We start from the raw sequence: 15,199 nt of genomic DNA on the forward strand, positions 1-15,199 counted from the left end.
CTCACTGCCACAGATTGTTTTGGATTTCAGATTACTTTTTTCTTTCCTTTTTTTGACTCAGATTTTGAGATAGTGGCATAAGCACACTCCCTGCTATTTTTCTTCAAAACATAGCAGTTGCTAAACCACGTACCATAATTTTCTGACCATAAAACTTTACCAACTGGAATGGCACTAGTTTGGGTAAAGTGCAGTGTTGAATTACATCAGTGTCATACCATCACCTATCCGTAAAGGGTTCTCAGAAAAAGAAGTCACAAACCAAGCCGCTCCTAGGACCAGTACTTTGGCCCATGTCTTCCAGCCTCTTGCTGTAAAGCTGAAAGTCTGGTATTTTTGTGGAACATTTGGGGCCTAAATCTCAGATCCCAAGAAAGAAGTACAGCAAACCAAGTCTCTGAAGGCTTCCAGGATCCTTGCTATAGAGCTGTCCAATGGACTGGCATTTCAAAACAACTGTTAAACAACAAATCACAAGCAGAACACATAGTTACGTGGTAGACCCAACCTTCAACACGACATTGCCAACTACGTTCTCATTTTTTTAAATACCATGCTTCTGCTCTGAGCCAAAAAAATTACCTGAGACGAAGGGACAGGGATGGAAAGACAGCTCCTTTTCCCTTGATCTTGCTCTTCACCTTCAAAATCCTCTATAGTTTCTTCAGAGGCTAATATTTTTTTCTGCTGCGCCTTTACTTCTGATTTCAATGACCCCATATTACTTTCTCCCCTTCCTTGGCCTTTTTTCATTCTACTGCCTTAAAAGAAAAATAAAAGGGTACTTTTTGAATGCAGCTTTTACAGTGAAATCCTGACCACTATAGAAATCTAAAGCTACGTCGAAGCAGAACACTGGGCAAAAAGCATGAGAAATAGCAGCAGTTGTGCATGCACTGTTTCAACAACACATTTTTCACTTGCTGCTTATAGGAGTAAAAAGTATGTTTTAGAATGGAACAGATGCTTGAGGGGGAAATTTGGAGGAGAACAATAAATATGTGGCAAAGAATATTCTGGACTGACTGTATCAGTACGACTGACAATTTCATTTACACAATAGGAGCTGATCAAGTAAACCACATGTCCAAGGACGACTTTTACCACAGACTTTTCATGTAAGTGTCACTTCAGACTACCAGTTTATACACACAAACATCAATTAGGACACGGCAAAAATTGGGATATGCCCACTTGCCTAGTCAACCACATCACAGTTGATTATTTCATCAGCCAGTAACCAACAGAAAGATAGCAAATGTTGTGCCTCTCTTTGGAAAGCTTCACATCTCAGAAAACTAAGACCTCTGTACTCAAGTAGTATTTTCTGGATATACGGCTGGGAGACAGCTAGGGCCACTGTCCTGGTTTTATTATAGCTCCGTCTGCTGCAAAACACATTCAGAAGGAAGATACTTGATACTATTTTGCAAGACTTCAAAAACTCTCCCCCTTCAAAAAATACTGATGTGCTGGAGTCATGTGTATGAAGCAAGGAATTTTTCCAAATGTTAATGTCTGACTTCAAAACCACAAATCCGTGTTACCTTTCCAGTAGGAAGACAAACAGAAAAAAAAAAATAAAAGGGCAGCCTTTTAGTTTTACTCTCTACCTTTCTACCTTCCTATCCAATACCACCCTAAAAAGATGCAAACCATTTCACAACTTTAAGGAAATAATTTAGATTTGCAGAAGAGATTGGTTGTTTTATTAAAGCAGCCCACTCTAAGCTGGAATCATTATCTCACATAATGACTTTTTAAACAGTTCCAATAGCATTCGTATGTATCCCTAGCTCCTTCAAGGTCAGGCCTTCAACAGCACACAGATACCCCTTGCCCACACAGCTTCAAATCTCAATACTTAGGCGATCAAAATGTTCAGTCTTTGAAACAAACATTATATACACGTCTATAACAAACATTATAGTACTTGTGGAGAAAAAAAAACAAACAAAAACCCAAATCCCAAACGTAAGAAAACAATCACACTAGTGCATGACTCAACATAGCCAGCAGAAGTCCTCTGGTACACGCAATTTTTAATTTGAGGGAATAAGCCAGCAGAGAACAGCTTTGGAAAGGGGAAGGAAGGAAGGAAGGGAGGGGGAAAGTAAAGTTTCTTTTGCTTCTTACAATTTTCTCAAAATTCGCTTTTGAGGAAAGGAATAGGCAGGGTAGCTGATGGCATACAACAGAGGGGTTTAAAGCCACAATTGCTCAGGTCAATCCTTCCAGACACCTGCATTTACTACAGGAGATAAGAAGCAATTGGTCAGACATTGCATGAAATACTTCTGCAGGCCTGCTCAGGCATCAAGATGTTTCCATTACACCATCTCAGCAGAAATAGCAAGTGGAAAGAGAGGCATTAAAGAATAGGTGTTGGACACAGAGGAGCGGACAGGCACACACTAGCCACAGTTCATATAGTGAGACTGACTAACGAAGGAAACTCAGCAGTTAGCACCTAAACCACCTCACACCTCGCCACAGAACGGCAAGCAGGGTGGGGCGTGCTGTCTTCAGCACAGTGAAAGACAGAAACGCTGGGGGAGCGTTGTTAAATGTACACAGTCATTTTCCTTCTCTTCTCTCATTTCTTTAGTCCTCCAGTTCCATTGATAAAAGTCATCAGAGCAATAAATGCCTTGCGATAAGTTTGTCAGAGAATGTCTAATGGCTGTTTTAGAAGTCTTTACAAGCTCCCAGGACCAAAGCCAGACACGCTAGAAAATCTTCTTGGGATTGGGCCAATGTGGCACCCTTGTGTCTCCCATTGATAGTGACTAAACACAGTATTCTGCTGCTGTTTCCACTGATACACAGCAGTAGAAATTTATTGTACATTCAGCAATTCCCTTTTGCGGGAAGGACAAGAGGGAACGCAATACCATTTTAGCCTCATATTAGTAAGAAACTACTATACTTTGATGAACTGCTCCTCCTAGGAAGTAACTTTGGACTAAGTGATCAAGTTTGATTCAGGCACAGTTAAAAAACTACCACACACCACCACCCAAAAAACCCTACCTTTAAAACCTGTGAAATTAGAAGAATCTATATTTAGAAGGGCAATACATCAGTGACTTAAATGTGGAGAAGGCTTGGAATTAAAGGTACAGAAACTACCCAGAATTTACATACTAAACAAAACAGGTGAGTTTATAGGTAAGGGCTCCAGAACATCAGATGTTCAGCTGTCCAAAGAGAATATAACACCTGGCATAAAAAAAAAAAGAACAGAAAGAAAATCAACTGATCAGAAAGAGCACTGTCACACCCGTAGGACTGATCACAAAGGAGACAACAGAAGTCAGTCTCTGTCAGCTGCCAGGCACAGAATATGGAAAGAGCAGTAACAAATTAATACTTTCTACCACCACCATTTTAATTTAAGAAAATGATATCAAAGCACATAAATGTGTATTGCTATGCAAATGTACTACACTGCAAACCTACCTCCTTTCATTACAGGCTCAGAAATCCTCTGAACCAGGAGATCTCTTTCCAGCATCCAAGATGGAAGCACTCTCTTTCTTTGAATAGATTTTGACTGTTCACTTTCATTATCATCAGAAGGAGGAACCTGAAACAATATTTACTGTTTAGTACCTTTCTCCAGTTACAGAAGAGGTGGAAAAACTAGAACACAAGTTTGTACACAGTTACGTCCTTCAAACGCAGCCTGGATTACCGCCCACCTTCTGGATGGTGCCCATTGCCTGAAATTTTTTTACAGTTCCTACTCACTCAGAAAAACAACATCTATAGAAACCTTCATTCAGTTAAAGAAAAACCTCCCTATATCTCTGGAATAAATATCTAAAAGGCTACAGACTGAAAGTTTCATAGAAGAGCTTTACCAGCATAAGAGAAAGAGCAGGTTTAACAAACAAATGCCTATTCGTCAAAAAACCAGATAAGTCTTACTAGCATTCACTCAATTCCTTTATCCAGAAAGGAACCACACTCTAAACAAATTAAATACACCAAAGTCATGTTCAGTGCATACTTATGTACTGAAAGTAATACTATCAGTTTGAATCTCTACTTACTAAAAGGTAAGTATCCATCCCAGCAATCTCAGCTACAGTAAAGGCTGACATTTCGTTTGTTGTACGTAGTTATCTACTGTACAATGATGTTGACCAATGTGTCCCTTTAAGCACCATGTTGCTGGATACACAACAAAAGACCTAAGAAAAATCCCAATAGCTCCATACACTATTTATCAGACTGTCTGAAAGCCATTTTACTCAGCAACATTTAAAAAAAGCAAAAGACGCTTGCTTTGAAAACTCTGTTTTGCTGGACAGGATGCTGGCTGCCAAGGAAAAACCGGAGGGTTATTTATCTGTGTGTTCATATGGATCTTAACAACACAACTCCACCACAGCTGTACAATTCAAATGAAATAGGCTGCTAGTACACGATAAACAGATATTACTTATAGCCAGCACAAGGCATCTACAGTCCAACTACAGGCTCTCCAGATATAAATTTCAGAGGCTTTTAGGCTGGTTGAAGAACAGTCATTCATTCCCCTAGGCCTTCACAGGTACTTACAGCATAGTTACTGATACAGATCAGAGACCAGAACTGGAGTTTGTTCTGTAATACTGAACTCAGCTACCGTAGTTAGTTCAAAATATTCCTGTAGCAATATCAATTTTTGTATATTCCAGAGAACCAATTACTGTAGCAGAATTATCAAAAACATAAATACACAACAGAAATATATTTATATACTTGTATAGCATACAATCCCAATCAATAAAACAACAGAGATTTTGAGCATACAACTTTTCCAGAGTTTACTTCTCAGGGTAAAAAAGAAAAAAGTTTTAGAAAACACAACACCTTTACTTCATTTTCAACACATGCTTACAAACATTAAGTTTAATTTAAAAATTAAACACCCACCAAATATCTGGAAGTAGCGTCCTTTTTTCTCATTTTTGCGGTTCCCTGTATGTCAGAGTTGGAACATGCCGGTTCTATTAACGATGGACTACAAGACATCTCAGCAGGATGAACAGTTGGTCCTTCTTCTGCATCAGCCTCCTGATTTTTTTCTGAGAAAGCAGATTAATTTTTAGCTAGTCAAACTCATCATGAATATAAACATGTACTTTTCACTTAAACACAGAAGTTGGTCTGAACTTTTGCCATCAATACACTTCTAAATTGAATGTAACATACTCTTACATCAACTTACAGAAGAAACAAACATGCTTTCCTTTCCACCGTCCACTGAAAGTATTTTGACCGAAGATTTCCCAATCACTGCTGACCCCTACTGTACTGTGTTTGGGTTTTTAAGTACATAATTTATACTAGTCACTGCCATGACAAAACTTTGAGAGAGCTGAAATTACAGCTTAGAATTTGCTTTACCATAAATCTGTGCAGCTTCCCAAAATTTGATTCTACAATAGAAGTCAGATAACAACGTTAAGATACAGTTTTCAGGATCAGACACCCAACGAATCCAGCACTTCTTGGCAAGTTCTCACTAAAGGCTACAAGTCTGCAGCTCTGAGGTGACACCACGTACTCAGGTGCTGGTTTTAAAAGCCTCAGTTCAGAGCCACCACGTCTGAAATGCTTTTCAGTCGTGAAAGTGCACTGAAACTGCAATCGTTTTTCCTTTAACGCTTCGCCCTTCCTCTAGTCAATTCACTAGCACAAAGAATTAGGAAAAAAAGTGTAATTACTGCACTATTCACTGCACAGCACCACTCGGGAGTCACCGTCGCCCCTTCCACAGCTTTCTGCGTTACACAGGAGGCACACGCTGACCAGCTCAACTTTTCATTTCGTCGTGAAGAGAAACACAAGAGGCCAAGCTCTGCCCACCCCCACCCCCCCAAACAGGCCCCTCCAGGCGCTTCTCGGGAGGTTTCCGTTCCTCACGGGCTCCCCCCGCCCTTTCCCCCCGCGACGGAGCCGGCGGTGCAACCAGCCCCGGACTCGGGGCTCCAGTGCGTGCCCCTCTAAGCACACTGGATCAAGACATAAAACAACGCTGACCTCGGGGGGGGGGGGGGGGGAGGAGGGTTTTGAGGGTCTGCAGCACACCGGTGGCGGGGAGCGGCCTGCAGCAGCGCTGGGAGCTGCAGCCTTCCCCTCACGGGAGGACCGGGGGCGAGGCCGCAGCCGGGCCCCTCGGAGCGGGCGGCCGCGCCAGCCCGCACGGGGAAGCGTCGTTAACTCGGCGCCCGCGGCTCTGCTTCTTAAGGACGGTACCGGCCTCACCTCAGCGGGGGTGGTGTGACCGCCGCCGCGGGAACGGGGCAAAACCCGCCGGGAGCCGCCGCCGGGGCTCGCCCGAAGGCCACTGGCGCGCGGACGCCGCGTGATGACGTGTGGACGCTACGTCACACACCACCGCCCCCCAGAGCGGCGGGGCCGCGCCGCCTCTTGCGGGCCCGAAAAGCGAAAAGACTCGCCTTAAAAACCACCGACACCCCCCCAGCCCCCCCCCACCCCCCCCGCCGTGGCGTGACGCGACGCAGCGGCCAGAAGGCAGGGATATGCCGGCAGGCGGAGAACCGGCCCCGGGTGTTGCTGGCCGCGGCGGCCCGGAGACGCAGCGGCCGCGGTGACGGAGGGGGCAGCCCTCCCCGCCCCGAGGCCGCGGGGATGGAGGGGGAGCGCTCTGGCGCCGGCGGGCCCCCGCTCCTCCCTGCCGGCCTGGAGAGCGGGAGGAGAGGAGGAGGAAGAGAAGGAGGAGGCGGCGGCCCGGCCGACTTCGTGGCTCTCCTCCCTCCGGAGGTCAGCTCTCGGATTTTCAGCGACCTGGACGTTGAAAGCTTGTGTCACGCGGCCGTGACGTGCAAGGGCTGGCACCGCGTCATCGAGAGCAACGACCGTTTATGGAGACACCACTGTTTGAGCGTGAGGGCTGTCTGCCAGCGGGAGATCGACTGCGATCGAGGAAATGGATATTCCTGGAAGGTAAATTTAACGTCAGCGACGTAATGTCGGCAGCGTCGAGGCTTCTGGGATTGGTAATAGAAATATGAAAAGAAATTACATCAGCACTTCTCATCTGTCCCAGGTTTATGGGAGAACTGCTGTAATCACAGCGTGGCTCAGCAGTGCACCCCAACAGCTGGACATCTGGTTAAATGCACAGAGAGATGAAAGCAAGGCTGTCCCGTTTCCTACCCAAGACCACATCTGGCCGGCCCGGCATGCCCCGTTTAGTCCTCACGCTGCCCCGCACGGCCTCAGCAATGATGTTCATCATACCAAAGTCTGCACAGCCCTAACATGGAAGAAAGCCCACATCCCAGTAGACAGGGCTGGGGGGGGGAGAAAACCTACCCCCGCTGGGCAGTGTGTGCTCTCTGGTTGTATTTTGTGGGAATAGTTCTGCTGGCGAGGAATTAATTCCTGTAAATTCATCCTGGGTAGCTCTGCCGCAATACACCTTGAGCAACATGTATCCAGGAGAAAAAAAAAAACAGGGTAGAGAAGAGGAAACAAGCAGGAGTTCTGAGAAGCTGTTTTGAAACTCTCCCCACACACACTCCCAGTTACAGCTGCTCTGAGGAGTTAGGAGCTGAACATGCTGGAAGATCTATCACTGTTGAGTCCAGCCTGCAAGCTGAGGTAGATCAGGAAAGGAGTGGTTTCACAGTTACTACTCTGGACCAGCTGGAGGGTGATCCCCACCTCATTTTAGCTGGTGTGCTTGAGAGCAGGGGTGCAGTACAGCAGTGAAAAGAGAAGCAGCGGCAAAAAAACCACCCAAACAAACAGGTCTGGACTCTCACATTTCAGTAGAGGTGTTTCAGTATGAGGCAGAGCCATGAGCAGGTAGCCCTTCAAATGTACAGCTCTTACTGCTTTTGCACAGGAATTTCCACAGCTCCCTGCACTGATTCTCTATTTTATCTGTATTTTGGAGAGGGGATTTGAAGGAGAAGCAACAAACACACCAAGTCAGCATTTTCTTGTACTAAAAGGTTGGCTGACAGAATAATTCAGCCAGCCTGCATTAAGAGCCCAAACAAGAGTTAAAGGTCATAAATAACCTAAATAGGAAGAGAAAGTGAAACGCAGCTCTTAAGGAGTAAGGAGGAAGATGAATTCCTCTTTTAAAGTAAGGAGGAAGATTAATTCCTCTTTTAGGGTTTTCATCTTGATCCTCAAAGAATTGAGGCAAGAAGCAATTCTCCATCCAACTTAGAACAGAAAAGATGGAAATAGACCAAGGTCTGCTTCTTGGCAGCAGTACATCTTCCTGGGCTTAGTGTCTAGATATCCAAAGACATGTTCCAAATCCTTTGTCTAGCATTACTCTTCCAATGCAAAACTTATTTGTATTGAATGCAACTTAAATAATTTCCAAGATTTGAGCTGTCTGTTTTTCCATCAGATCACATTACTGAGAAACTACTGGAAAAGCAAAGTGAAGCAAGAATGGCTGAGCGGGAAATACAGCAACGTTCCTTCACAAAACAGCTTGCCAGAGAAAAGCATGTATCCGATGGATGTCGACACATGGGGAGAAATCCTGGAAGCAGAACTTGAGAGATGAGAAACCAGTGCTGGTTCTTGCAACTCAAGAACCTTCAATCAACAACTCACAGACTGCCAACCTGTAAATATTTTGCTGTTCAAAACAGGTGGTATTTGCAAACATACGATGAAAGCTTCTCAAAAAAAAGTTATGTCTCTTTTATTTGCACTTCATCTGTTTTTCTGTAAAATTCTAAATAAGACTAAATATTCAGTTGTAATTTTATATTTGTAAATGTAATGTTCTGCTGTATTGTCAAAAAGATGTTGATTGTACTTTCAATTTGCACTTTTTATTTTGGAAGAGATGACTTTAAAAAAAAAAAAGTGTGCTTGACTTGAAGTGTATCGTATCAGCAGCACAACATGAGAGCCCACAAAGGAAGACTGGGGAAGGGACAAATCCAGACATTGGAAAGAAAAGAAGAGGACAAAGCAGCCACCTCCGGATCAGCTGAACATCCCCAGTGCCCGTCTCAAGGGACAGAGCCCTCACAGGGATCTTTTCTGAAGCTGCACCCAGGGAGGTGTTTGTGCTCAGCAGCGCTGCATTTCCACTGCCCAGCTGTGGGATTTCTGGATTAGGACTCGCAGATCCAGGTACCAGGCAGGACTGAAGCAGCCGCGCTGTTAGCTATGCATTTTAGTTATTTGCGTGATGAGGAGTAGAGCAAAATTTACTACTTTAAACAAAATAACTCAGATAACCATACAAGATAACACAACTTCATATATTTTTGTAGTCAGGCTAAAACACGTTCAGAAACTGAGTTTTTTCCTATATGATGATCTCCCATCACACAGACCCTGCTTTACCAGCATTGATTTTTGGCACCAACTTTAAAAACTGCTGCTAGTAAAAGAGGAGATGGCTGTCACATCACTCAACATAAAAGTGACCACAAAAATCAATTTATTCCAATTCCATTTGAATATCACCTTTCCCTACCTACTTTGCACTAAAGAGTAAAGTAAGTGGGAAGACCCTGAGGTGGTCCCTATCGCTTGAGGTATTCCTACAAAATTCCGTCATCAATCTGGGATCAATTTTCTATAGAAAGACTTGTATCATGCTTATGAAATTTAGTTAATATGAAGTGATTTCAAATCAACTACTGCGGACTTTGGCAGAGGACCTTCTGGCAACAAGGTTAAGGACAGAAGTGTTCTGTCATGAACATGACGTTTAATGGCACTAGATCAGGTCCTGCCCTTACCTTTAACGGGGCCCAATAACACTAGATGGAGCAGTAGAGCAGTGTTGCTCTGAAAATACAGACCACGGTCCTCTGGGCTAAGTTCCAGTAACGTTTTTTGTTCGATGGTGCTGGTGGTTAAACCATTAGTTTAAACTTGCTTCCAACTTATGCGGTTTTATTTTCTCACAATTATTTAACCATTGCAGAACATCTGGTGAAAATATCTAGTATTTTTTACGCCCCTTTATTGCAAGTGTTTGAGCTCACAGGCTGTTTGTTGTAGGTGGCCCTATCTACAGGCCAAGGAAGAAACGGAACAGCCACGTGAAACTGCTGGTTCTAAAATGCTTCCAAGAACAGTATGTTACCTGATCCCTTTTCTGGTTTGGAGCATTCAACAGATTTCATCAAAACTGATTCACTTCCCTCAGCCTCCTACATTTTCCCCATTAGAACAGGTTTTTAGTTCATAAGCACCACTACCTTTTCGAAATCATGAGCAGCATATCTAATTGAGACAGCTTTCTCATCAAGAACATTGTGTGACATGATGCAATGACTGGATAATGTTTCTTATACATCTTTTGCAATTTATTCCTTATAGGTAAGTGTTAATCCCAGGATCAGGACCCCATTGCACCAGATTTTATAAGGATGCATAACATCTCCCTTTACTGCCAAAAGAGACGACGCTGTTCTTGTAGGACGACTACTATGTTAGCCAAAATGGATGCAGTACTCAAAATTCACTGAAGTTTCTGCTATCACTCTGCTGCCAAACATGGCTGAAGTGTAACTCAGAGTAAAGAGCATTGCTAAGTATAGTGGGTGTAGCACAAAGCTCAATGAATTGCAAACACTGCTTCCTTTATTATTAGCTATTCTGCTCTAAGATTATATCTAGTTAGCTCAAATAAAAAAAAAAAAACACCACACCCAAGCACAACAGTTTTTCCACTGAAGGTGCTGCCTCACTCCCTGCTCCCCGTATATTTTGCCCTGACTTCAAGAGAGCTACAAGTGAAAAAAGTGCATATAAATTAATAATGAAAAAATAATACTAGCAGTACATTCTCATCACCTCAGGAGTGCCCAATTTCTTAGTCATAAGACAGGAAAAGTGCACAATAACGGATCTAGTCCCTCACCCTTCTCCTCGCGCAGCCTCTTCCTGTTACCTCCCGTCTCTGTAACTCCCAGACATTTATTCCCTCTTTCTGCTCCTTTCCTGCCCCTCAGTTGTCAGTTCTCATATATTTGTCTCAGGATACAGTTTTTAAATAGAACAATTATTCTGGTATAAATCCTGACACAGAGTTGTTTCACTATGCACTTAGGTGTAGCTTTTCCCCATTGTCGTACGAGTGTAGGAATCGCCAGCATCTGCCATGCCTCTACCTCTGTCCAGATCAGGTGGGCTGTGCCTCTTTAAACACACAAGGAATTAAACACTCAGCTATGCAATTAGACAAGGCCTGGATCTTTAAACCTGGAGTAGCAGTGGTGTAAGTTTCTCATGAAAAAACTATTACCAAAAGAAAAAAACCAAGTATTTAAGTACAAGCTCTCATGAAAACAAAGCTTGCTTCCCCTCCCCACTCTGAGCCCCTCCTTTAAGGGTTTTAATCACCCCTGGAGATTTCATTACATCAATTCTGGTCTTCTGTTCTACCGGTCTCTGCCCCTGCACCACCTACTCAGCCTCTCAGCTCCGCTGCAGGCTGGATGTGCTCTCTTCCCTTTAAAGACACCCCAGCAGCATCCATCGCTCCAAACAGTGGCACTTCCTACACCGGCTGGTTTGGGTTCATCTCTTTCCCCTCCTACCTGCGAACAAAAACCACTGAGATGCCAGCAACAGGAAGATCACACTGGTGCCTAAATTAGCGCTAATGCGTAGGTATCCTTCCCCAGAGACCATCCACAGCAGCTAAGGCCACACATGTAAAGCCCACCTACCACCCCAGGACACGCGCCAGCTATCCTCACACCTAGGTGGCTGGTGAAACCCTTTTTCCGCTCCAGTGCCCAGCTCTCTTACCCGTAAGTTTTTGAGGAAGTGGAAAGTTCTGCTTTAGCAAACCCCACCGACCTTCCCACTGCACTCACACGCCACTTCTGCCCTCCTACGTGGAAGGTGTCAGCTGCAGAAAGGTGCCCGAGGTGTCCATCGCCCAGGCATCCCGCTAGCCACACGGCCTTCCTGCCGTTCACCTTCCCGCCCACCCAGCTTTCCTAAGACAGAGAGGCCTTTTGAGAGAGCACGTGAAGCTTGTGTGGTGCAGAGCAAATAGAATGTCCTCCACCCACACACCCCAACTATGCAACACAGACTCAAACCAGCCAGGCTTCTGGGATGAAAAAAAGTTTCCCTGCTGCACACAATGTTCTGAGCTGCTGCACACAGCTAGACATCAAAATGCTGGCACTGAAGCTCAGCCTGAAGTCCCCCGAGGTCCGTATTTTATTTCCAAAACTGCCTGCGGGGTTAGAACCTTCCTTGTGACTACTCAGTATTGCAGTGCTCCATTTTTGAAGAGAGGAGCTGACAGTGTGGCTTTATTTCATCATGGTGCAGGATGTGGCTTTGGGCCATTGCCATTAACAGTCAGACTAAAAGAAAAAGAAAGCATGAGATGTTTAATCACCACAGACTTTTCTTCATTAGACCACTCAAATTTCAAAGCTAATTTTGTCAAGAGAAGTGTTTCTGCCGATAGGCAGGCACTAACTTTCTGTGTCTCTATCCTGGCATCTCTGGAAGGTACCAAGTGACAGTTATCCCAACTGAAGACAGAACAGTTGGGCTCAGGACTGGGATCAGCTGCCTCAGCCCACCAGAGCTGACAGAAAGGTAATAAAGGGATAGCGATGGGGCAATTTGGGTGGCGGTGGTGTTATTTTTTTATTTTCTCTCCAAGTGAACTTGGGTAGAGGCATATCAGATTCCCTAGAGCATCCTGACACTTTGTGGCTGTTTTTCAGCATATTGCTTGTTCAGAAAAGTCTGTCCCCAAAACCACGGAAGAAATCACCCACTCCATTTAACACTGCGAGTCAGCAGCAGCTTCTGATCAGCACAACACTAAGAACTGGGGGTTAGTGGTGTGCTTCCCCCCCCCCCCCCCCCCCCCCCAGGCCTCAGTGCTGAGGGCTAGACCCACTTCTACTATTCTGGTAAACCAAAAAAACCCAAGCTACAACTGTGGGTAGAAGGGGGAGAAGGAGAGAGGAGATGGACAGTAAACTCAGACGTCCTGGGGGACCTACCAAGATGAAACCCGAGAGGACAATTCTCTGTACCAGCAGTTACCTGCAGCCCCCCTAACTCCTCAGAATCATCCTGTCCAACACTGCCACCCATGTCCAGCAACCGTGGATTTACAAAGCTGGGGGGAGGTGTGTGTGTGGAATAAAACCCAGCCTGCTAGAGCATGCAAATTAGGTACAACATCAGCTTTTTTTGATCCACATTTAAAAATATTGTTAGAATGGCATGTGCTGGTTTTAATGAACGGTCCTTAAAAATCTTAACAGGCAAAGCAGCTGCTGCTTGCCAATACAGGAGTGTCAACTGCACAGGCTGTTTTGTTGCTGAGATGCCAGACACTTGAAGCTCTACACAAAGACTTCTCCAGATGACACAGGACACCGTTGGCCATGAGATAATGTATTAGCCATAGCACTAAATATTGCTTTTAAACATCTTTGTGATCTCAGAACACCAAATACAAGAGACCACAAGATGCTACCAGCTACCTATTGGAGGATTCAACATGAAGGCAGAATTGAAGGTATAGGTTGAGCAAGTTGGGAACAGAGGGAAAACTTCAAGCAAACAAACCAGCTACCTTAAGCCTTTAATCCTAACAGGGGAAAAAAAGAAAAGTTGAGAAAGGTAAAATATTTTTTGCAGCAGCAGCTTCTTACAGCTAATAAATGAAATATGACAATACCCCTTAAGAACTTGACTCATCTGTTCAATTGAGGGAATATTTTCAATAGCTTCCACTATTTTTCCATCACAATGCTAAAGAACAAGAGTACTGTACAAATTTAGCTAGGAAATCCTAACACCTAGGTTTCACAAGATACAGTATATGGCCATTTGACAGTCTAGCCAATAACAGAAACGTGTCTCAAGTTTCATCTAGTGTGGCTGACCAAACTAATCAGCTTTTCTAATGCACCTTTATTTTTGAACATCACTAGTCTGTAGACAATTTTATCACTAAATTATACTGCTCTTTAAAGTCATTCTAACACGCAACTCTTATCAACACATGTACTTAGAGATAATAACGCTGGGGGCTCCTCAAATGCTTAAATAGGGAGACTATAACGGCACTCAATACCCATAAAGTAACCAAGCATCTATACACAGCATGTAGGTAAGAGGAGATAAGAGGAAGTTTTTGCTGTTCTAGAAGGGTGACTAAAGACCACATGGTATGTTGTAGCACACCTAAAATGCCACTAGGCATTTATGCTTATGTATCTGAGTTCCACTCTATGATGCCTAAAAACCAGAGCCACGAGCTCTCTCCTTAGATTAGGAAGTTTACGTCAAAATAGCTTTAAGAAGGAGGTGGGGTGGGGGGGAAAGAGGAGAAAGGGGAAACTGAAGATGTAACTTGGGAAAAAAGCCTTCCTTTAATCAAAAATACTAAGTTAAAAAAAACCCCAAACTTATTTTACCACTTATGTAGCAGAATGATGAAACATTTCCTTTTACTAATCAGAAAACTGCATAGGAGTGTTAAAAATCTGATATAAACAACTCTTCCTATTATTCAAAAACATCTCACACACGTGCGTTGATTTTGGTACTGTACTTTCACCATCACATACTAGGGAGACACACAGCAACTTAAGCCTTCAAAAGCAGGACATCTACATACACACATAGCAGAAGCAATGAAGGACAAAAGCAATAGTTTCTTGTTTTTCTTTTGATATATTTTGGTGCTTAAGAAAGGATTTTCAGACTTTTCCTTATGATGTGGAAGCAAGTACATGAAAAGACTGATTATACATTGATTTATATAATTGATACTCTATCAGCCTGCAATAGGTTGTTCTAGTATATTTGATAAAGAGAAAGGGGCTAATAGCAATACTCCAAGAAGAATGTTCTCAATGTCCTTTTAATATCTGGGTGTGAGGACGTGGGAAGATTGGGGTGTCTAGTTTTGGATTTTTTGCCTTTTTTATTTTTAATTAAACTATTCAATGTCCAGTTCCTCCTCCTCTCCCTTGATCACTGTGGTTTATCAATATTCAAGATTTTGGTGAAAGACATACTGAAGGCAAATTTTAAAAAATTACTAACGTAATTTCCCTCCCTTTCAACTGCTGGAAGCAAAAATCCATCAGTTTCATCAGCATTTGCCTTCGATTCCTTTCCTCCCTCCTTCTCAGTCATCTTTTAGTGGGATGGAGAAAGAGAAGGAAATGTGTTGCCA

At 43.7% G+C, this 15,199-nt stretch overlaps 2 protein-coding genes across 4 annotated transcripts in view; one reads left to right on the forward strand and one right to left on the reverse strand.

Moving 5' to 3' along the window:
* Positions 1-15,199, reverse strand: part of APLF (aprataxin and PNKP like factor) — a 35,493-nt gene that overhangs the window by 17,920 nt on the left and 2,374 nt on the right. The window contains exons 1-4 of one of the 3 annotated variants that reach the window (XM_050893425.1): positions 6,262-6,325; positions 4,927-5,078; positions 3,463-3,589; positions 583-761 (exon numbers count right to left, since the gene is read on the reverse strand). In XM_050893425.1, coding sequence (XP_050749382.1) covers positions 583-761; positions 3,463-3,589; positions 4,927-5,025 — 405 coding nt within the window. In that variant the 5' untranslated portion in view covers positions 5,026-5,078; positions 6,262-6,325. Of the gene's footprint in view, positions 1-582; positions 762-3,462; positions 3,590-4,926; positions 5,079-5,720; positions 5,783-6,261; positions 6,326-15,199 lie in introns of those variants that run through there. The other 2 variants (XM_050893426.1, XM_050893424.1) reach the window with 2 other exon arrangements.
* On the forward strand, positions 6,568-8,846 carry FBXO48 (F-box protein 48). Its single transcript, XM_050893427.1, has 2 exons — positions 6,568-6,963; positions 8,393-8,846. Exons 1-2 carry the CDS (start codon positions 6,649-6,651, stop codon positions 8,552-8,554), a joined length of 477 nt encoding a protein of 158 aa, XP_050749384.1. The 5' UTR covers positions 6,568-6,648; the 3' UTR covers positions 8,555-8,846.

The sequence above is a fragment of the Gymnogyps californianus genome, chromosome 3 (genome assembly GCF_018139145.2).
Source record: "Gymnogyps californianus isolate 813 chromosome 3, ASM1813914v2, whole genome shotgun sequence".
NCBI lineage: Eukaryota > Metazoa > Chordata > Aves > Accipitriformes > Cathartidae > Gymnogyps > Gymnogyps californianus.

Coding starts and splice junctions, on each gene's coding strand:
- FBXO48 (XM_050893427.1), top strand. CDS start 6,649: ATGGAGGGGGAGCGCTCTGGCGCCGGCGGGCCCCCGCTCCTCCCTGCC. Junction 6,964..8,392: donor GAAATGGATATTCCTGGAAG/GTAAATTTAACG, acceptor TTTTTCCATCAG/ATCACATTACTGAGAAACTA.